The following is a 20,454-nucleotide window of genomic DNA, read 5'->3' as shown; positions in this document are numbered from 1 at the left end:
ATAAAAAGCAGCACATTCTTCAATGCTGATTGGAGACAGAGCACCAACCCATACCAGTATCAAACTGGTTTATTCTAAAGGACTTTGATACCACAGTGAGATCATATGAGATTAGAAACATAAAATATTGCTACCAGCGGATACAATGTTTAGGAAGGTTGTACTGGCTATTGCCAGCTCAGCAAAAAACTCTAGTATAAACCAGTCTGCTTTCTGAAATTTCAGCTGCTTGTGTTCCATTTTTTCATCTTTATTATAAAAATATCAAAAATACAATGCATATGAACACATGGAAATCTTACAAACACATGGAAATCCCCAAAACAGGGATTTTACCCAGTCCCTTCTATGTTAAAGACAATTCTCACCAAAAGTCTATAATTTTGTGCTGCTCATTGGTCTTCCAGGATCAGAATAATCTTCCAAGGCATCATGCAACCACGTTGTCACCAAAAGCAGAAAATAAATGTTTCTAAAACTGGATGAATTTGCATTGCATTTCAGAAGTATAAAGCACATTTAGAAAATCAAAAAGGAGACTGCTACAACACAGTTTTTGCGCTAAAACATTTACATTAATTAATTTTAACTAATTCATTATTAAAACAGAGCACATCCATTTTTCCATTGCTAGTGAATCACATAAAACAATAGCTTCAGTGAAAAAAAAGCACACATGCCTACGACATTTGTAGTATTGGCTTGTATAAAGCCTGTTCAAGTCCACCTTCCTATTTTCACAGACCTAATTAATGTTCTGCAGCCGAGCACTGAGTGGAAGAACCCAATATCCACATGCCCTGGGCTTAGGTCTGTACTGCAGCATCAGGAGTAGCTTTCCCCACCTCCAGGAGCTGGGATCCTACTGAAAATTAAATGAACCCAATCTTTTATTTATAGTTTCTCTCCAGTGTGGTACACTATTAGCATGCAACTTGGAAGAGAGAATTGTGTTGCTCCAAATTTTGCTATTTTATCAAGTTCTGTTGCTACATGCTTTTAAGATTTTTCCATCTCTCTGAAAGAGCTTTATTTTACTGGAGAAAGGACTAATACTGGCCTTTGCCCACACCATGGGTGTTATTTCAAATGCATGGCATGCAGTGATAAGCCCACCCATGACTTGCCGCTCCCCTTCGTGTCAGCCTTTGCTCCCCGTGGGAGGGCGGGACGTGGGGTGGGTGAGGGGGTCTCCTCAGCCTGCATGCACTGATACCCCCAAGGGCTGAGGTCAGGCAGAGCCTGCTGATCCGGCTCTGGGCAGGGGGGACATTGGCTGCTCATGGCTTGGGCAGGTGGGCTCTTCGCTGGGTAAAAACTGGCTGGATGGCCGAGCCCAGAGAGTTGTGGTGAACAGAGTTAAATCCAGTTGGCGGCTGGTCACAAGCGGTGTTCCCCAGTGCTCAGTGTTGGGGCCACTCTTGTTTAATACCTTATCAGTGATCTGGATGAGGGGATTGAGTGCACCCTCAGTAAGTTTGCAGATGACACCAAGCTGAGCAGGAGTGTTGATCTGCTCGAGGGTAGGAAGGATCTGCAGAGGAATCTGGACAGGCTGGATCAATGGGCCAAGGCCAGTTGTATGAGGTTTAACAAGGCCCAGTGCCGGGCCCTGCCCTTGGGTCACACCAACCCCAGGCAACGCTCCAGGCTTGGGACAGAGGGGCTGGAAAGTGCCCGGCGGAGAAGGCCCTGGGGGTGCTGGCTGACAGCCGGCTGGGCATGAGCCAGCAGTGCCGAGGTGGCCAAGGAGGCCACCAGCACCCGGGCTTGTGTCAGCACTGGTGTGGCCAGCAGGAGCCGGGCAGGGATGGGGCCCCTGTGCTCGGCACTGGTGAGGCCGTACCTCAAATGCTGGGCTCAGGTTTGAGGCCCTTGGGACGAGAAGGCCCTTGAGGTGCTGGAACGTGTCCAGAGAAGGGCAACGGAGCTGGGGCAGGGTCTGGAGCACAAGTGTGCTGGGGAGCGGCTGAGGGAGCTGGGCAGGTTTAGCCTGGAGAAGGGGAGACCTTATCACTCTCTGCAACTGCCTGAAAGGAGGCTGTAGCGAGGTGGGTGTTAGTTTCTTCTCCCAAGTAACAAGTGACAGAAGTCCACGGAAGTTGCATCAGGGGAGGCTTAGACTGGATATTAGGAAAAATTTCTTTACTGCAAGAGTGGTCAGGCATTGGAAGAGGCTGCCCAGAGAGGTGGGGGAGTCACCATCCCTGGAGGTGTTCAAAAAACGTGTAGACGTGGCACTTGGGGACATGGTTTAAGAGGCCTGGTGGTGTTGGGTTGATGGTTGGACTTTACGATCCTAGAGGTCTTTTCCAACCCAAATGATTCTCTGACTCTGCTAAACCCGCCTGCAGTCCGCTCCCACCGCGCTGCAGCGGTACCTCGCGAGCGGTTCCCGCCACACCCGGGGGCACCGCCCCAACAGCGCATGCGCAGAGCCCGCGTCCCGCAGCTTTGCGCAGGCGCTCTCCGCCCGGCGCCCGCCGGTGACCGGGGCGGGGGGTTGGCGTCGCCTCAGCCGCCGCGATGATGGCGAACGGCTGCGCGGCGGCGGCTGAGGAGGAGGAGGAGGCGGCGGCGGCGGCCGACCCGTGCTGTGTGGCTGCGCGGTGCTCCTGGCCCTGCGCGCCGCCGGACGGCCTGGCCCGCGCGGTGTGCCTGCGGCGGGGAGCGGGCGGCGGCGAGGCCAGGTGAGGGTGGCGGCGGGGACCGGGCGGCCCCGTATCTCTCCTCGCAGGCGGCGGCCGAGCGGGCGGTGTGAGGGGGTGCCGGGCTGGGCCGGGGCGGGCGGCGGTGCGGGAGCTGGCCTGGCGAGGCAACGCGGCCGTGGCGCTTCCCCCCGCAGCACCGAGGCCGTGGTGGTGGAGAGGCGAGCGGGCGGCGAGAGCGAGGCGCCCTGCCTGCTGCACCTGGAGTGCTGGCCTGCCGGCGGCGCCGAAATGATCTCCGTCGGCATCCTGAGCGAGGCCCGCAACATGGAGGTGTACGTGGGCGAGGAGTACTGCGGGACCGGCCGGGGTGAGAGCCTGGGCGCCGCCCGGGCCCCGGGGTGAGTGGTGGCCTGGGGCCGCGGCCCTGTCGGGCGGGGAGGGGGGAGCCGGTGCGGGGGTTCGCTCCTGGGTCCCGAGCACCGCCTGGGCCGTCTCTTACTGGCAACGCCGTTCTCTGTCTGTGTGTCTGTAAGGTGCTCCTACGGGTAAAGACGTGATGTCTGCACCACGAAAGCCACCCAGTTTGGTCTTTCTTGAAGGTCTGTGCAAAACTGGTGAACGGGCATAGGTACCGCAGTCGCCTGGGGTAACCCCAGTGTGCTCCCCTCTGTTGCTGGTGGCTTGCACAAATGCAGCCTCTTTGATAAAGATAAAAGGCTGCAGTTCTGCTAGCTACGTTTTCCTTCTTTTGTAATTAGTGAAGCGTTTAATCCAGCAAGTTACAAAACGCTACTCTGAAATTCTATTATGTAAGGCTACAGAAAGAGTTAGGACAGGTGCAACTATTCTGAATTAATTAATCTTTTAGGACAATAGATCTGCTTATCTCTTCAGGAAATCTCTTTTAGCTGACCTTTACCAAAAGTTCTCTTGTCTCTTTGATACGTAGTCGTCTCTCGTATTAAGAACAAGAGAGAAAATAAAAAAAGAAGGATTTGCTTTCCCCTTCATTACTTTCCTCCATGCTTTGCCAGGGGAATTAAAGCGATGTCTTCTCTTTTGTTTTTAAGTCATTTCATGGCACATCCACTGCTTTACTAGCTAAATAAAAACAGCTGACTCAGAGCTTCAGGGAAGATGTGTGAATAACGTACTGAACCTCAAAAGCTTCTCTAGTAGATAATGTACGTACACATACAAATACTTTTTTACATATGTATCCAATAAGATTGAATACCAGTTGAATATAAGCATTAAAACTGCCCTACCACTTTAGAAGTATGTTCCAGTCAGTCTTGTTTCTTACCTACGTATTTACTGATAGTGTATTTCTATGAAAGAAAGAAGTACTTTATATAGTGATGTCACAGCTCATTTATTTTATTTTTCTAGCAACACTGAAAATGTTACTTTATACAAAAAGTACCTTAAGTTCGAATGCCCTGCAGCCTCCTGTAAAATTAAGGTAGGGAGTTGAACAGAATTTTTTTATTTTTCTTTGTCTCTTTGATAGCGTAATTGACTAAATTGCATTGCTTTTAGTCAAATTACTGTTTTATACACTTCATATAATCAGTTAAAAATCTGTTAGATGGTACTTTGTCTTGACAGCAGAGTTACTTAAAACTTGTATCACAGTTTTCTTTTTATGACAACTTAATATTTATCGGAGAGGAGAAAAATCTTCAGAAACCATATAACTGCAGATAATCACCATTTGCTGTGTAAATAGAACTGCAAACTCTGATGTGGTTAAATGACCCTATGAAAATCTGTATGGCCCCTGCTCTTTAGTGCTTAGAAGATCAAGGCCTGATTTATCTTTGGGTCATGCAGGCACATCTGTTCTAGACAGAATTTTCCAAAGAGTGATTGCAAGGAGAAAACAACTTATTTTCCCTGGAAAAGAGTTCAGCATTGTTTTTCCCAAGACCCAAAGAATAATGCATTGTCCCACATATGCATGGAAAACATGAAACTACTTTTTTTCACTAACCAAAGTATTTTTTTCCTCCTTGCAATAGCTGCTCTCCATTGGTGAGAAAGAAAGTGTACTCATCAGTAAAATAATCGTAGAAGTGAAAATGGTGTCTGCAAAACTAGCAACTGATTTTCCTTCGCTAGTCTCAAGCATAGATCTAGACAGAGTGCAAACTATAATGGAATCTATGGGATCTAAGTTGTCTCCAGGTGCTCAGCAACTCATGGACATGGTCCGATGTCAGCAGAAAGTAAGTCATTGTGCTGTTCCGTCAACATGAATAGTACTGACCTGTGCCCTTAGCTTCTGTAACAGCTAAGCATGTTCTCAATTGATTTAGTGAAAAGAATTTTGATTATTTTTTTAACCCAAACATTGCCATTTTAACCCTGCTTTAGCTATTGCCAACCTTAAATAAGGAGTGCAATGAATGAAGATTGTGTATGCAAGGAATCACTGTGTATATGCTGTGTCCAGAGTTTATAACTCTATCTTCATCATTTTAAAGTTCACTGCCCCCTTACTGCACTTTAGTTTGTTTCTGTTGTCACTGCTTGCCAAGGATGGTGGATGTCTTCCCTGTAATGTTGGGGGTGTAGGTAGATGGGCTGGTTTGTCTCCTTTATTGTTACTAATTTAGTTGTCACCTTCAACTAAAGGGAACATGCTCTTACAGAGCATTTATTTGATTTAGATCCTAATCCTGCTAAGTAAGCTATTTCAACAGAATCCTGAATCCATCTGATGTGAATAATGTTCAGTCTTGGGGACATAGCGTGGTAAAAAGTCAGTAAAGCTGTTTTGTTACTTAGAGGCTGACAAGGAAATTAATACGTAATATATACGGGAAAAATCTTTTCCTGTGCTTTTCTCTAAGAATATAATTCAGAACTAATTGTAAGTTCTTTATTATATTAGCAGAGTGCCAAGTTATAAAGTATCTGTTGTTGTTATAGTATAATTTCCAGTATATTTTAGTACTTAACTAATAGTATTGCTTTTCTTCCCATCAGAACAGTTTACCTCTTGGAGACAAACTTACCTGGATCTTTGGGAAAAATTCAGACTTTGGAGGTGACCATGCAATAGACGGATCACGCAGTGCAGCTCTTCAGACATCACTAGATAAATCAGCCAGTGAACCTTTGCCTGTTCAAAATAATCTAACAAGTGAAACAGCCTGTGAAGACTTAAAAATAAGTTGTGATCTGAAGGCAGAGGTACCTGAGAGAGGGAATGCTGATTCTGAAAGACTTAATACCCAGCAAAATACAGTTGACCTCAGAAATTATTTTAAAATCATGGGAGTTTTGCGTATGCAGGAACAAGCGAGTGAAACCCCAAATGTAGCTAATCCACAGGTGCTTCTTCCATTTCTTCAAAACCTGTGTAGTCAGGTAAATCATCTTCGGCTAAAAGACGGTGATAGGCATTTTGGTAAAAAGGCAGCAACTAAAGAGGAAGGCATTCAGTGTGTTGGGTAAGTTAAGTTTGGTACGCTTATTATAGTAGTAGTTTGACTGCATTTATTGACAAGTTTGAAAAGCAAGATACATAAGCATATTCTTCTCATTAACAGCAATAGTGAATCTTAAAATATGTGGTTTTGAATGCTGTGTGGTGATGAACAAGATTACAATTAATTTTTCAGATGAGCTGCTTTAATATAGGAGTTTTTTCAGAAGAAATTACATCATCATTTGCTGTTACTAAACTGTCTTTTGCCTCCCATTTCACCTTTTGCGATTTCAAAAAAAGTATTGTCTTTCTGCAATTTCATATACATTTAGTTTGTCTGTCTTGTCTGTTATTACATTTTCATTTTGACTACTACTACCTCCTAAATTGCTATCTCTTCCTTTTTCCACACTGCCACATCATTCTGCTGTACTTAGTGTACCTTATCCTACTGATCTTTCCTGTCCCGCCTCATTTGTTGGCATTTACAGTGCAAATGTTGCAGCAGTAGTAGCAGTGCACCTAGTTTGATACCTAAGGAGCAACAGTGCAAATGGTGAGATGTAGGAATGTAGCATAGGAATCGGTGCTAATAGAGCCTGAATATCCCCAGCTCCTGGGAAAGCGCAGTATTTTTAAAGAATGCAGATGCAACAGTAGAGAATTGCATAGTTTCTATAACTCTTGAAACACTTCAGCTGAGAAGAATAAAGCCTGCCATGCTGACAGACTTTGAACTCAGTCTGCTGTTGTTGTGTGGATTTTGTTGTACATAACCAAGCTGCCTAATGCATAATTGAGCCTTTGAAAACATAAGGTTGAAAGAAGATGACTGTACACCCTGGCATGTTTATTGAAAAAATCAAGATTTAAAATGTGGCAGACAGGCAAGGTATTTTTTGTGCTATAAACCTAATACCACCCAAAGTTTATTGTCTAATGAGATACTACATTTAAAAGAAGGTCAAGTGCCTGATTTCTACTGTGTCTCTGGTCATTCAGAAATAGGTTATACTTATTCTTGTATTTGCTCTTTTCACAGAGTAGAACAACAGCCTATTTGCTCCTATTTGGAAAAGATGATCTCAAAAAATATGGATCTGATGGAGAAAAAACTAATGGACTATATTGATCGCCAAATCCAGGCTCTTCAGACACATATAGATAATAAAATGATTCTCTTAATGGACTTGGTTCAGAACTCAAAGCCAAACAAAATTTCACAAGTGCACTATGATTCTAACGAGGGGCTCTCTAATGGAGAGAGGTAGATGTATATAGATATAGCACTTCAGCATAAGTACTTCAAGGGCAATTATACTTTACAAAGCTCAGTATTTATGGAGTTATGACTGTAAAGAACCTCAGTGTTGTTGACTTGCATTTTGTTACTGTAATTCTATCCACTATTGTACACAGTTGCTAGTTTTATGAAAGAACTTAATAATGTGTGTTTTTTCCTAAGTATAAGAACTTTGTATGCCCTTTGTGGCTTATTTATTTAAAGAGCATTGCTAAAAGCCATATGAAACATTGTTTCCCAGTTTCAGTTTGAACAATGGAGAAGTACGCTAAATAAAGCAAGTTACAGCTTCTTATCTACATGTAATCAGTTCACTTTGTCTTGATTTTTGCCATGTAATGTGTTACCAGTAGAACAGAATGTGCTTTCTTTGCGCTTTTGGTTTATTTTAATGGCACTCCTGTTGAAGGTATTTATCACTCCAGAGGAAGGGTAGTACTGGTATTGCCTAGCTTAGACTGTTTAAGGTGTCGTGTCAGGTTTAGAGAGACAGGCTAACTTGAACCGCAGCCTGGGTGTACAAGCACCTGAGGTAGGAATCTAGGCTCCTTAAGTGATATTTTAAATTACTGTCATTATACTTTTCCTCTCCTAAATCAATCGAGCCATGCAGGAACAACTGAAATGAATGTACACTTAGTAGACTTGTATTTATCCCTCTTTTGTTATCCTAAGCAGTGTAAGTACTTAATTTGTGGTTTCTCTCAAGGGGACCTGGTTGCCAGATAGAATGTCCTGGGGTAGGATCTGCTGCGTTTCACCAACTTTAGGCTAGAGAAGTAGCCTTATTGCACCATATTTACTTTAACCTGTTGGGATCGGTTCTGCTGTCATTTGGGGAGGTAGAAATGTGACCTGAAGCCCCTCTTTTGTGGAAGGTCAAGCTTCATACTTCATTCTGTTTATTGCTCTTTGAATTCTGGGGTGCAGCATTTAACTTGGACTGTGTAGGGGCTTACTGGTTAAACTCTGACGTTGGGTGTGCAGATGTTGGTTGTACTCGGTGTCTTAAAATGGACTGAGCAAAAGCTGTTGATGGGGAAGCAAGTGTTGACTGAGCAAGCAGCATAGGCACGTACAATCCAGTATCTTTATCTAGTCTACTTAATATTTTCTTGCTCTCCATGAGAATTGATGTCTCTTGAGGACTGCCATGTCTTGGTGACAGCAACCCACGGGAGTAGATCTTGAAGGGAGGATAACTTGCTTTGAACAGACACCTTGCAGTTGTCCCTCAGCTTAACTCATGCCAAGTGCAGTTTCAAAGTGATTTGAAAAGATAAACAGAGATTTTTTATTTTTAAGAAAAAAGGACCTAAATTATCTTTTACTTTACAAGTCACTTTACACCTGTTAAGTTAGTTTTTAGATGCTTTCTAAGAAACACCCTGAGGTAGACACCTGTATTCTTTTTTTGACTCAGTGATTTAAGACACAGTGCTAGGTTGACATGTTTTTTTAATTACAAAAGTTGAAATATGTTTCCAAGCATTGTTGTATTCCAAGGCTGTTTGTTGATTCTTGGTTGGTTTGGGCTTTTTTCCTCTCACCTCTTTGGGTGACAAACCTGAATAGAAGTTGACACAAATTGAAAATATCCTGAAGTATTTAATATGAACTCTGGATTTTTTGGTAGCTGTATCCTGCTTGGTGTTTGATGTGATATTTTAGTATCACAGCTACCACAATGATAATATTTGAAATCAAAACCATAAATGAAAGAGTGTAGAAGTTGTATTGTTGCAGGTTCGGGGTTTCTTCAGCATCTGCTTTAGTGAGGGACTCTAAGTAGGAAAAAAAAAAAAAGTGGGATGTTTTAAAATTTAGAATACCATGTCATTTCAGTTAAAATTAAATAAGCATTTTTTTCAGGCATTTTAGTTCCACGTTGACCCACACCGACAGCAAATTTTGAATCTAGTACTGAAGAGTTGTAAAAATTTATAATAAAACAATTGTGCAGAATGTTAACAAGTCCTTTGGTGTTGCTGCAGCCAAGTTTCTGCCAACCAGTGCTGTCATTATTTTTGGAACCTGATAGATGGAAGGCTTATTGCTGAAGCAAGCTGGGCAAAAGAGAAACTTGTGGTTCTAACCCTGTTCCTTTTAATAGTTTACTACCTGGTCCTTGGTAAAGCTTACTGTTTTTCTGCAAATCATGAAGGAGACTGAGAATTAATCTATGTTTTATAATACTTTGTGTCATCTCTTTGCACCTGAATCCTTTTCACATTATAGATGTGTCCAGTTTCTAGCGCATGGATGCAAAATCTTTCACTACTGAAATAAATGGGAGCATGTTTAAAATGCTGCTGGAGTTCAGACTGCGTAATTATTTAAAAAAAGAAAGGAAATGTTTTACTATTAAGAGACTAATAGTAGGCATTGGTTGGGTGAAGATTAATGCTAAATACTTCTCAGATCTGACACCTGAAAGTGTGTGTCACAACGTGCTTTTCTCAGGTAGAGCTTTGTGCCCAGTAAATATTAGAACGATGGGTGTAGTGGGAGTTACAGTACAAGCCCTTGAAAACAGCTTTTCCGTACCCTGCATTCTGGTCTAGGTTAGCACTCAGTACTTGTCTAGACCACTGTAGAGCAGACAGCAGATTGTGCTAAAGAGTATGTCCGATTGGGGCATTAAGGCGTAGTTGTCTTACAGTCAGCTTTGCAGCTCTAAGTTAAAAGCATGGTGCTTTTGATTTCTGCTCCACTGGCTGTCCTTTTTGTATTTTTGTTCTAATAGGCAAAACCTACAGTGGGAGGATTTAACCTAGTGTGGAAATAAGTCATCTGTGTTTATCATTTTCTGTAGCTTTTCTGTAGTGCCAACAAATTGAGTGAACTGTTAGAAGATATACCGGTGTTAAAAAGCACATTCCAAATCACAGTTGAGCTTTGTAAAGTAGTCTGGCTTTGAGAAATGAGCCCTGGTGCCCACGTATGCTTCATCAAAAAATGTCACCTTTGAAAATCTGAAATCTCTTGCCATTCATGACTTTTTCTGATCCTGCAGACTCTACTTTTGTAACTAGGAGTGAGTCCTCCTTTTCTGTTTCAAAGAACACACCTTAATCCAAAAAGCCATCAGTCTGTCGGTTCAAAAAGTACTTCTGTCATCTAACAAAACACAACCTTCTGTTGAACCTGTTGCTCTGATGTGTTAGTTCTGAACTAATGTAATTAATGTATTTCATTAGCGGAATGAAGGTAATGAATTTACACCACATTATTTGTGAATTCCTCTTACCTGAGTGATCAGCAGACCTGAGATCTCTTTTCAGGCGGATGGGACCTACTACAGTGTTAGTTTTCCACATGTATGAAGAAACAGCTCTCTTTTGTCTGGAGATACAGCCTTCGGTACAGCGAGAGTTTGCGTTGTTGCTGTCACAGATTAAAACATCACACTGGAGGTAAACTGATGGAAAGCTCCGCAGGAACCTGAAGGCACTAAATTTGAATCTTCCATAGTGTTTAAGTGGTGGGTAGGTTACCACAGTGTCATCTTTATTGCAGCTGCAACAGAATTTACAGATCTGTTAAAGTAGTCCACATTAAACGATCATTCTTGCTTACTGCTGTCAGCTAGGCACAACATTAGCTGTGGCGTTACGTGCGGGCATACAACAACGTGCTTTCTCCCTCTCCCCAGTGCAGTGTAGCGCTTGTTTGTCCTAGCTTGGTTTATGTAACACCTTTACATTTCTATGAAATTGAGCTTCCAACCACAGTTTACTAAAGAAGATAAGTGGAAGAGAGACAAAAATAAAAGAACTATGGCTGACACTTGGATTGTATTTCCTCACGTATTAAGAGACAGTCATAAAATAATTTACGGTCTTACCCACTTCTGACTAAGTCATATGTTAGTGATCCAAAATGAGGTTCTGGAGATGCTACACAGGTATCGATAAACACCAGAAGATCTGGGTCAGTGGAATGAAGACTGACTTGAGCAAAAAGAGTTTGGTTCAAGTCTACATAATATGGGGACTGAAGTACAGCCTGGGAGAACGAATCTGAGTTATAGAACGACATGCTAACGTTGTATCTTCCCACAGCGCTTGTATTTTGGATGATATCATTTTTCGCTATGTAAATTACTTCTACGGTTGAATTATTTTCCATTTTGCATTTTGCAATAATCTGTAGGCTCTTCTGACGGGTGATAATGTTGCCATTTGCAGAGGGAGATATGATGTTGGTGTAAGTGATGCTCTGACCGTCATCCTGCAAAAGGAATCATGTGAAGCGCTCAGCTGAGATTATATGAGCTGTGCAGTTGAAAGCACTGGAGTTAGAGCTGCCCAGCTATGCTTATCAGAGGCTCAAGATACCTTTGAAATGTGAAACAGGCTGCACCCAAAAAACCATTATCAACCCTCCCGTTTTTTCAAAACACTGAACCAACCTGTTAAGGAATAATGTGTGGAGTGAGGAAAGTACCAAAGCTACGCTTCATCACCCTTATCAAAACAATGCTGTGAACTAGCTCTTGGGAATCTTCACCTCTTGGGGTTTTTCCCCTTTCCTTGTGACTCCAGGCTAAGTGCCAGCCGTATCTGTTGCAGAGAATGTTTGTTACATATGTAAGGTCATGCTACAGGTAAACTGGGTTGGAGAGGAAATGAAACATTTGGGGTTAATCTGCGTGGATTCTCCTGGGCTCAGGCTCTTAAAGGGGAAAAATTTTCTTTCTACTTCTAGGCTGGAAACATGCAATCAGATGAGCTCAGAGGAAGTAAATCTGCTGTTAGCTTATTCACATGCTATTCATAAACTGCTTCTACAAGCTCTTGACACTTGTAAGCTATTGTTAGTGTCACGTAACTTTTTTTCCCCTTTACCTTTTTAATTGTTCCACAGCTGACTAATGGGAAGGAAAAGACCACCGCATCTGTTACAACTGGACTGCAGGATGGATCATTCAGTTGTAGTTGAGTTTCGCTATAACCAAGGGAGGCCAGATAAGACTTGCTCAGAACAATTTTCATGCTATCTGAAGAGCAGGTAAGGAATGCTGCCATTGAAAGAGAAATTAAAACACAGAACAAAAAACATTACCACAAACTCTGCTGTTGTCATTTCTCAGTTGGTCTAAATCCTTAAACCTGTTGCACAGTTCTTGATTTGTCAGTCTGAAACGGCTCATGCGCCATTGAGGTCGTGCAGAAGTCAGAACAAAATTTCATGCTCAACTTCAAAAACGTTAGGTAAGCAAAACCATGTAAAACTCATGCTGAAAGTTTAATTTTAAACCCAGTTAACAGAATGAATTTTGCGGCCTTTTTAAAAGGGGAAAGGAATCCAAGTGCTAGTGCAGAATGGTGGGTGAGGAAATCTATTTATGGCAGACATCGAGGCTTTAGAGGTTCCTTTTCCACCTCGGTTAGTGAGATGATGGACATGCAAACATATGGAACCAATAAGGACGATGGTCCTACTCTGGGGGAAAGGAAATTCCAACACACCTAAACCCTGTTTGACTAACCAGTGCAGACCATTTTCCGAGTATCTCAGAGACTAAAAACATTTAAACTAACCAGTCAATAAGTTTTTCTTTACATCTCGAGGGTGGTAACAATGGCTGCTTTGCCCAAAAGAAGGAAAACCTCAGATTTTCAGTTGCACTGGTCAGAAAAAGGACCAAGAAGTGAAAGAATAGGCTTTCTTTTGCAGATGGATCAGGTAATAATGTACGCTCTATAGGTGAGACTAATGTGGGATTTTTATATGTAAAGAGGGTTAATGACTACTGATAAAAAGGCTTAAATCCTTGATATCAACAATCAGTTCTTTTCAGCATTTATAAGGAAAGGAAAGAATCCTATGTGAGAACAAGAAACAGCATCCTATTCATGTAGCAAGTGTACTTACGGTCAGGCCCCACAGGAGCTGGCAGCGGAGCACTGGTATACTGAGCAGAAAATCCCCTGTAGGAGTTGGCATAGTCTGTAGACAACACAACTGTCATAACATTTGAAGAAGATTCAAATGTGGGATGAGAACGACCACATACTTTTCCTATTAAGCCAGTGTTAGTGGTGACGCTGTCATAGACTGCTGTGAAGTCAAGTTGGCAGTTTTGGTCTAGTTCCAGGCTGTAGACAGAGAAATAATTACAGGGAAATCTGAGCATAGAGAACACTGCGCATACTGGGTAGAGTATCTAGTGCAGATTAAGTGTCTGATGAATTCCAATCAACTGAAATAAAAGAATGGCGAACAAAAGAATACATAAATAGACATTATTAAAACCAAATAAAACATGGAAAACCCTGAAAGGCAAGAAATGCTTAATGATTCTGCTCCCATCGAAATAAACATTTTGGTATAGCTCTCAAGAGAAGCTGGATCAGCTATGCTTTTATAACTGATACTGTATATATTCATTGCTACTTATTTACTGAAAATAACCACACCTTCAAATACATATTTAAGAACAAAGAGCTTTTAAAGAGTAGGGTTGACTTACATGTGTCTGAAACCTCATGTGTGTGTCACCAGAGGAAGGCTCTTGCCCTTTCTATCAATCTGCATGAGAGCTGGTCAAGGCTGCGGCCCTTGATGAAAAGCACCAGCTGTACTGCAGTGGGTGGATACCTCCAGAACAACATCTCTGTGTCTGAATCAGCAGATAGACCCTGGCCAGGACTGCTGAGAACATACACCATGCTGCGCAGACCTCATCATCTTAGAGGGCTGTGGTCAAGGTAACGATTTCCTATAGAATCCTATACATGCCATACTGAATTCTTATGTAGCATTCTGCAGTCTGAATATCTCAAACATTCTTGAAGATGCTGCCCTTTGAATTCCCTCGGTCTTGAGGTTTTCCTCCCTGTACAGTGTCAACTGACGCAGGGAAAGCCAAAAAAGGGCTACCAGCCCAATATGTATGGGAGACCAAGCCTGACAAAGAGTGGTATGGGTCAGGAAAGTCCATGCCAGTGTTGTTTCTTTACGCCAATGTATCCATTAACCTTTATACTTGGAAGAACTTAAGCCAGGGCTACACTGTTGTCTTTGCCCAACAGCCAGCAATACTGAGGAAGATGTACTTTGGACAATATTTCCTTTTTTCTTCTTTTGACCTTCCGTTCTAAGTTGCAGTTACAGTGCACGCGATAGCTTTAAACATGTTCCTTGTGTAGTAAAAGCTTTATTTATACTGATTGATTTAAATTTGGGTCAATCAGGCTAGCTTAAAATGGTCCTACACCTCATGGCTAGTCACCTGAAATGCCTTCTGCGTTTCACTTGCTGTCACTGCAGTAGCTATAGGGTAACGTGTAGTGATGTGGCGCACATTGCAATTACTTTATCATAAAAGTCAGCAAAGCAAGCTTGTTTTAGAAGTGTATACATGTTCTAACAGGCTGTTCTGTTTCCTGTGTTTAAAGTAATGCCTTTAAACAATTAAAAAAGAGTAATAGAGCATTAGGGCATTTACTCACAAAAAATCCTGGAACTCTAACTTTATCTTCGTGTTTTTTGCTGTTTGTATGTGCCAGACGCAGTATGTAAATTCAGGGTAAGCTGCCGGGTAGTTGGGGCTGATAAATGTCCCATTGGGGCCAGTTAATTGTCCCCCGCAATTTTCAATTTCTGAAAAGAAGATTAGATATATTGGTGATGTATATATAACAAACCATAAATAATAAATTACAGATCTAAAGTTACATAACTTGCAGGTTGTGTCTTTAGGATTCCATTCTTTTGGACATTATTAAAGGTACTAAAGATGGAACTTCTATAGAGAATTTCAGGGCAGGTGGGTGTTACAAAATGAAGCCTATTGTCTCTGTGCTATATCTGTGATGCGCTGTGTAATGGCATCTGAGATGGCTGTAGATGAGTTAGCTTTGATACTGTGAGCAATATAGTTATATCTACATTTTGGGTAAATTAGGTGACATCTTGAAAAACTGGTAATGAAGATGGTGTACCAGCCAAAAGAACCCCCAAGAGACTTAATATTAGAGAAGCATGTGAGGCCTTGGTCATGATCTACATGGAAGTGCAAAATCTTCAAGTTTAAGATATATTGCCTTTGTATGTCAAGTAAAATAAAATTGTCAGTGGAAGCCTCAGAAAGAGAAATGTAAGGTTAGAAATAGGGCACAATTTTTCAGCAGCAAAGTTAAACACTGGGCCAGCATAAACTAGGATGTGGTAACTACTCTAAAATTGAAGCTTTTAAGAGCTTAGTACCATGCCACTCAGATCAGCAGAAGCAAAGGAACTGGTCACAAGCTAAGACTGACTTTGTCTGAGCTGTTCTTACTTTTTTAAGGAAAAAAAAGTAAAGAGCTTGTTGAATAGAAACCCTTACTGACTCTGTGACCTGTACTCGGCAGGACTAGATGGTCATATTTTCTTTCTGGGTAAATGCTACAATATGAGCAAATCAAGCAAATTTAGTAGAAGCCTGTAAGTAAAAGTAGAGTCCCATAATGCCACCTTCGCAATCGTTTCTCTGAGTAAAATTGCACTTTTTAGGCTCTCCAGCAAGTGCACTATCGTTTTGCTGCCTCCTTCCTTCCACTGATTTCCCCCCACACCATCCTCTAAGGGCTGAAGTACTAAGACTAATTGAAGATTCTGTTATTAGTCTTTAATTACTGTCCTAAACTTCCCCTTAATGGGAAAGTTTCTTTTAAAGGTGTAATTCAAATGGAATTTAATGGCTGCATTAAGTTCCGACTTACTTGTTTCTGGTGAAAAGAAGTAGTAGAAGACAAAGAAGTTTCGTGTGAAAGGCACAGAGTTTGTTGTTATGAGAAAAGTTAAACTGTCTGAAGATGACTGAAGTACTGGAACTGCATCAGTGTCGTTACATACTTGTCCAAGAAGAGACGAATTAGTTGAGGGACCATCATATATTTTAATACTTTCTGTTTCACAGCTTGACGAAGGAGCGAATCTATTGAAAAAACACATTGAGGACTACCTAAGATCACTGATATACATACAGGCTCTTTGGAGTCCACAGCACAGATTCAATACAGAGGAATATTTGGAGGCAATATTTTCTGTGCTGTATCCTAATGGAATGACACAGTACAAAAGTATCTGGAGGAAATACTTACTTAAAATAGGAAAAAATGAGCCTAATATTTTTATTTTCGTTCCTCTGAATTTGCCAGGTGCAGGCTGCATTTGCCTGTAGTGAAATCCTTAATGCTTTGTTGAGGTTGTGAAGTGAAGCACCACAGCTAGGTACACCTGTTGAAGAACAGCAACAGTAATAACCAGCTTGCAAGGATATCTCTCAAATTTTCTCTTGCACTAATGTTTCATCCTCCACTACACAAAGACTCTGGGACAGTCCATCATGGAACAGACATGCAAAATGTTGTACTATTTTTTTAATTTATATTACTGCAGTTTGTGAAAGAATCCAGTAGTAAAAGAATTTCAGAAAATACTGTTTATCCTCATTTTCCTAGTAGCAGAGGAACGCATACCACAGGTGAAACCAAACTGGAAATGTGAAGTGATATAGGACGCATCAGCAACTCTCTTCTGCAAGGTTGGTCACCACAAGCACTTCAAGCCTCCTGTCTTCCCCCTAGACTGAGTTCCTAAAGGTCATTGAATGCAGTTCCAAGGTTCAGCCCTTGAACTAAAAGCATTTGGGAACCTACGCTCAGGGAATCAAAAAGGCTTTTCAGATTTAAGCTTCTAAAGAACTATGTGTAGGATTACTGTATATGTGCTGCTGCATACAATTCTGATCCTCCATCTCTAAAAGAGTACTGGTAAGCAGGAAAAGCTTCAGAGGATGGCAACGAAGATGATCAAAAGTTTAGAATAGCTTCTAGGCAAGGAATAAGTAAATGGGCTGAAGCATTTCAGGTCAGGAGGGGGGAGAACTAGGGCATAAAGAAGATGCTAGAGGTCTATAAATCAATGGAGAGGGTTAATATGAGATATTATCTTCCAATACAGTAACTCAGTGGCCTGGCATGAAGCGAGTAAGTTGTCGTTTTGAAACAAACAGAAGGAACTGGCTCTTCGCAGGTGGATCTTTGCTGCAGGGTGATGTGGATGGTAAAAGTAAAATGTAAAATGGGTCAAATCCATGAAAAAAAACCGCTCTGTTAACTATTAAACACAAAGATAGCATTTCCTCTGTTTCAGAAGTCCTGAATCACATTTGTTGGTGACTGGGAGAGTATTCTGGGGAAGTATCATGCAGGCTTGTATCCATATTCCTGCCCGAGCATCCTCTCTGTCTGTTTCTGGGTTCATGACAGGGGGCCAGCAGGACTTCAACTCAGTTCTGTTATGCAAAAAACCACAAAGCCGCCATGGTTGACATCACTGGCATCACTTAATAAGGTATGAAGTAGTAGCAGTAATGGCCATTGTATAGGAAACTTTACAGAAATCTTATAATCCAGTTTGAGCATTAGATCTCCTTTCTACTTTAATATTAATCTAAAAATAATGGTCTAAAGCAGCAGGAAGGACTTCCTATGTGGTGTGTGCAGTCCCAGATAAAAAGGTCAGGCTTTCTGATGAACTCCAGAGGGAAAAGAAAGGTTTAGGAGAGACCTTTCTTGTCGCATATGAAACCTCCCAACTGTAAGAGTATTACAAGGTCAGCCCTACCCTCCCTCTGCATCCTTCTGGACTGTTCTGTAGCCAGGCACCACCAGAGCAGCTCTGCAGCAGTACTTCATTATCCTACAGTAGCTACCCATGGCTAATTAGGTAAGTTGCTGATTTGAGCACAGAAGGGTGATCCCAGATCGAGCAACAAATGACTGTCTATTGCTTCTGATTGAACAAAGGAAAAATAAGCAAATCTCTTTTAAAAAGCAACTGTCTCCCCATTAAGTCACTTTATTCCTGCTATTCCAATACAGTATTAAATTATGAATGCAGATTTCCATTCCAGAGTAAAATATCTTCAAAATCAAGTTCTTAAGGTAAAAATTTGCCATAGGGATTCATATATTGCTTTTTTTTTTTTGGCTACTTACCATTTTTAACACTTGCTGGTACATTCGGGTGTTACTATTGTGCAGCAGTACATTAAAATAAGACACACTTTTAGAGATATGTTTAACATTTTTCCCTTCAGTTGCCTATAAAATACCTATTGTGCAAAAATTAATAAAATTTCACAGATGGAAAAAAGACTAGATTTCCATACCCATGGATTCTACTGAGTTGTCTTCAGCAAGAGCTAGAGCAGCTACGAGAGGCAGGAGGAGGAACTGTCTGAGCGCCTGCATTTTGACAGCAGCTGGGGAGGTCAGGCTTTCCTAACTTTTATACCTTCTGCTATTTCATAATCACCTTGTACTACATGTTATCACAGAGGGAGGGCTTAATCTCTCAGTTATGCTATCTTTTTAACAGATATGAATGAGAAAGTAACAGGTGTGCCCTTTTTTTTCATATGTACCATGTGGAGTATGTTTAACAGTGTTGTTGTCAGCTCTCGCAGGTTCGAAACATGATTTTCAGTTGATTTCATTGCACATCTATTTGGGTGTGTTGGCATGAACAGGAAGGTTCTGGAAGGGATTGAAAGACTCCCTTGGGAGACGCAATCAGTGGTTTGCTTTTAGCACTGATTTTTCCCACCTTCATTTTGACCCCTACCCCTTTAGGTTACACTGGGCAAAACATTCCCTGTCCTTGCTGAGGATTCCTCAGATTGTAAAGTGCAACTATCGTAATAGAGTTGTCATGAGGTATAATTTCCTGTTGCTGAAACATCCTTGGATGAACAAGGCCAGATTCATGTTAGTCATGGATTTAAAAGTGGGTTGCACTGCAACCACATTGCAGATAAAACCTTCTTAATCCCTTAGTAGAAGCTACAAAAAAATAAAAGGACTGAGCCTTTGCTTCCCGAGGTAAGGAGGCAAGCACAGTCCCAAGAGCCTCAATTCCTTCTAGCATGATTCTAACGAGTATCTGTTCCGATATGTTTACGTTACTTTGTCTTTCTTTAAGGACCAAAGCTCTTGAAATCCAGAGTATTTCCTACTGCAGCAGCAGATACCCAATCTTTCAAGTGTGTAGAGGTGGTGATGGTGCCAGTGCCGCAGATGTGCTGTTACCCTGGCCTTGCTTCGGTGGGGTGCCTGCATGGTGTGAGAACAGCCAGGCTTCACACAGGAGCCTGGTCGTGTGATTCTTTCCAATACAGAGAGCAGGTATCCCACAGCTGTGCAAACAGGTATTCCTTCAACTTTACTAGAAATGTCCCATTGCAACCCAGACCTTCTTGAAACGCATCCAGGTACTTTAATAAAACCAATTTTTTTTTTTTACATAACCGATCTTGATCTTTTACAAACAAAGTGAAATATGATGGATCTGTAATGATCCTATACTTCTAATCTTAGACCTATGTCACCTTTAAAACAATTCTCTCTGATTTTTAACTCACTTTAAGGGTTTTGAATGCAACACTGTCTTCATCATGACAAAGTACCTATACTGCCTCTAAACATGGAGGCATTGAATACATGTGTAAAGATGTTGCATAGTGTCTGAATTCCCTTTAGCTTCTGGAAATGCTAAATTTGCATTTATTCTGTATAGCCTTTCATTTCTTAAACCCACACACATACTTGCAAGGAATTTTTCAATTCCTAACATCCATTTTGTACACATTTAATGCGTGAACTCGTGTGTGGAACCCTGCTAATCAAGGCCGTGTCCATCAGAACCAAGAAAAAAGTGCCTATGGCTATGATAGCCTGGTAGTTTGGTAGTTACAGGTTGCCAATGAAATTGTTTGGGATTACTTGTTTGGGATTACTTGTATATGAATGATTAGGACATTTTCTTGTGCTGTGGTTGACATTAAGGGACTGGGCCCCGAAGAGGTGGCCCAGTGTTTTTGGAGGGCTGAGCCTGTGCTCACTGGCAGCTACGCCCATGCAAACAAGTCTCTGAGCAGCTGTGTTGTCACTCCACATACTCATGCTACAAATCTGAGTGTTCCAACTGTTTTCAAATCTTGTGTGATAAGCCCACACTTAGATAGCGTGATGTGTTCAGATATTGGGTGATGCTGAAATATT

General features: G+C 41.7%; 2 protein-coding genes across 3 annotated transcripts; one reads left to right on the top strand and one right to left on the bottom strand.

Annotated features, from left to right (window-relative positions):
- The first annotated feature begins 2,489 nt into the window (after positions 1–2,489).
- Positions 2,490–7,699, top strand: C12H10orf88 (chromosome 12 C10orf88 homolog). 2 transcript variants are annotated; one of them, XM_075107480.1, is made up of 6 exons: positions 2,490–2,690; positions 2,846–3,049; positions 4,044–4,116; positions 4,676–4,882; positions 5,646–6,112; positions 7,133–7,699. In XM_075107480.1, the coding sequence occupies exons 1-6, from the start codon at positions 2,527–2,529 to the stop codon at positions 7,359–7,361; spliced, it is 1,344 nt and encodes a 447-aa protein (XP_074963581.1). In that variant the 5' UTR covers positions 2,490–2,526; the 3' UTR covers positions 7,362–7,699. The 2 variants fall into 2 exon arrangements, with proteins under 2 accessions (XP_074963581.1, XP_074963582.1); XM_075107481.1 differs by lacking the exon at positions 4,676–4,882 and having other exon boundaries at positions 2,515–2,690.
- A 1,260-nt stretch (positions 7,700–8,959) lies between these two features.
- On the bottom strand, positions 8,960–18,645 carry LOC142063579 (CUB and zona pellucida-like domain-containing protein 1). The gene is made up of 9 exons (XM_075107479.1): positions 18,564–18,645; positions 16,489–16,624; positions 16,108–16,322; positions 14,854–15,004; positions 13,274–13,497; positions 12,244–12,416; positions 11,241–11,626; positions 10,644–10,912; positions 8,960–9,177 (listed from the first exon to the last, which is right to left on the bottom strand). The coding sequence occupies exons 1-9, from the start codon at positions 18,643–18,645 to the stop codon at positions 9,002–9,004; spliced, it is 1,812 nt and encodes a 603-aa protein (XP_074963580.1). The 3' UTR covers positions 8,960–9,001.
- Between the last annotated feature and the right edge of the window lie 1,809 nt (positions 18,646–20,454).

This window comes from Phalacrocorax aristotelis, chromosome 12 (assembly GCF_949628215.1).
Source record: "Phalacrocorax aristotelis chromosome 12, bGulAri2.1, whole genome shotgun sequence".
Taxonomy (NCBI): Eukaryota; Metazoa; Chordata; class Aves; order Suliformes; family Phalacrocoracidae; genus Phalacrocorax; species Phalacrocorax aristotelis.
This window is presented reverse-complemented; position numbering and strand designations above follow the sequence as displayed.

What these genes read in the sequence shown, in the direction of transcription:
- C12H10orf88 (XM_075107480.1), top strand. Translation starts at nt 2,527, where the DNA reads ATGATGGCGAACGGCTGCGCGGCGGCGGCTGAGGAGGAGGAGGAGGCG. An exon ending in GGCGCCGCCCGGGCCCCGGG is followed by an intron (nt 3,050 to 4,043) that starts GTGAGTGGTGGC and finishes TTATTTTTCTAG; the next exon opens with CAACACTGAAAATGTTACTT. An exon ending in TGGTCCGATGTCAGCAGAAA is followed by an intron (nt 4,883 to 5,645) that starts GTAAGTCATTGT and finishes TCTTCCCATCAG; the next exon opens with AACAGTTTACCTCTTGGAGA.
- LOC142063579 (XM_075107479.1), bottom strand. Translation starts at nt 18,645, where the DNA reads ATGCAGGCGCTCAGACAGTTCCTCCTCCTGCCTCTCGTAGCTGCTCTA. An exon ending in CAACTCAGTAGAATCCATGG is followed by an intron (nt 16,625 to 18,563) that starts GTATGGAAATCT and finishes GTTCTTCAACAG; the next exon opens with GTGTACCTAGCTGTGGTGCT. An exon ending in CTCATTTTTTCCTATTTTAA is followed by an intron (nt 16,323 to 16,488) that starts GTAAGTATTTCC and finishes TTTTTTCAATAG; the next exon opens with ATTCGCTCCTTCGTCAAGCT.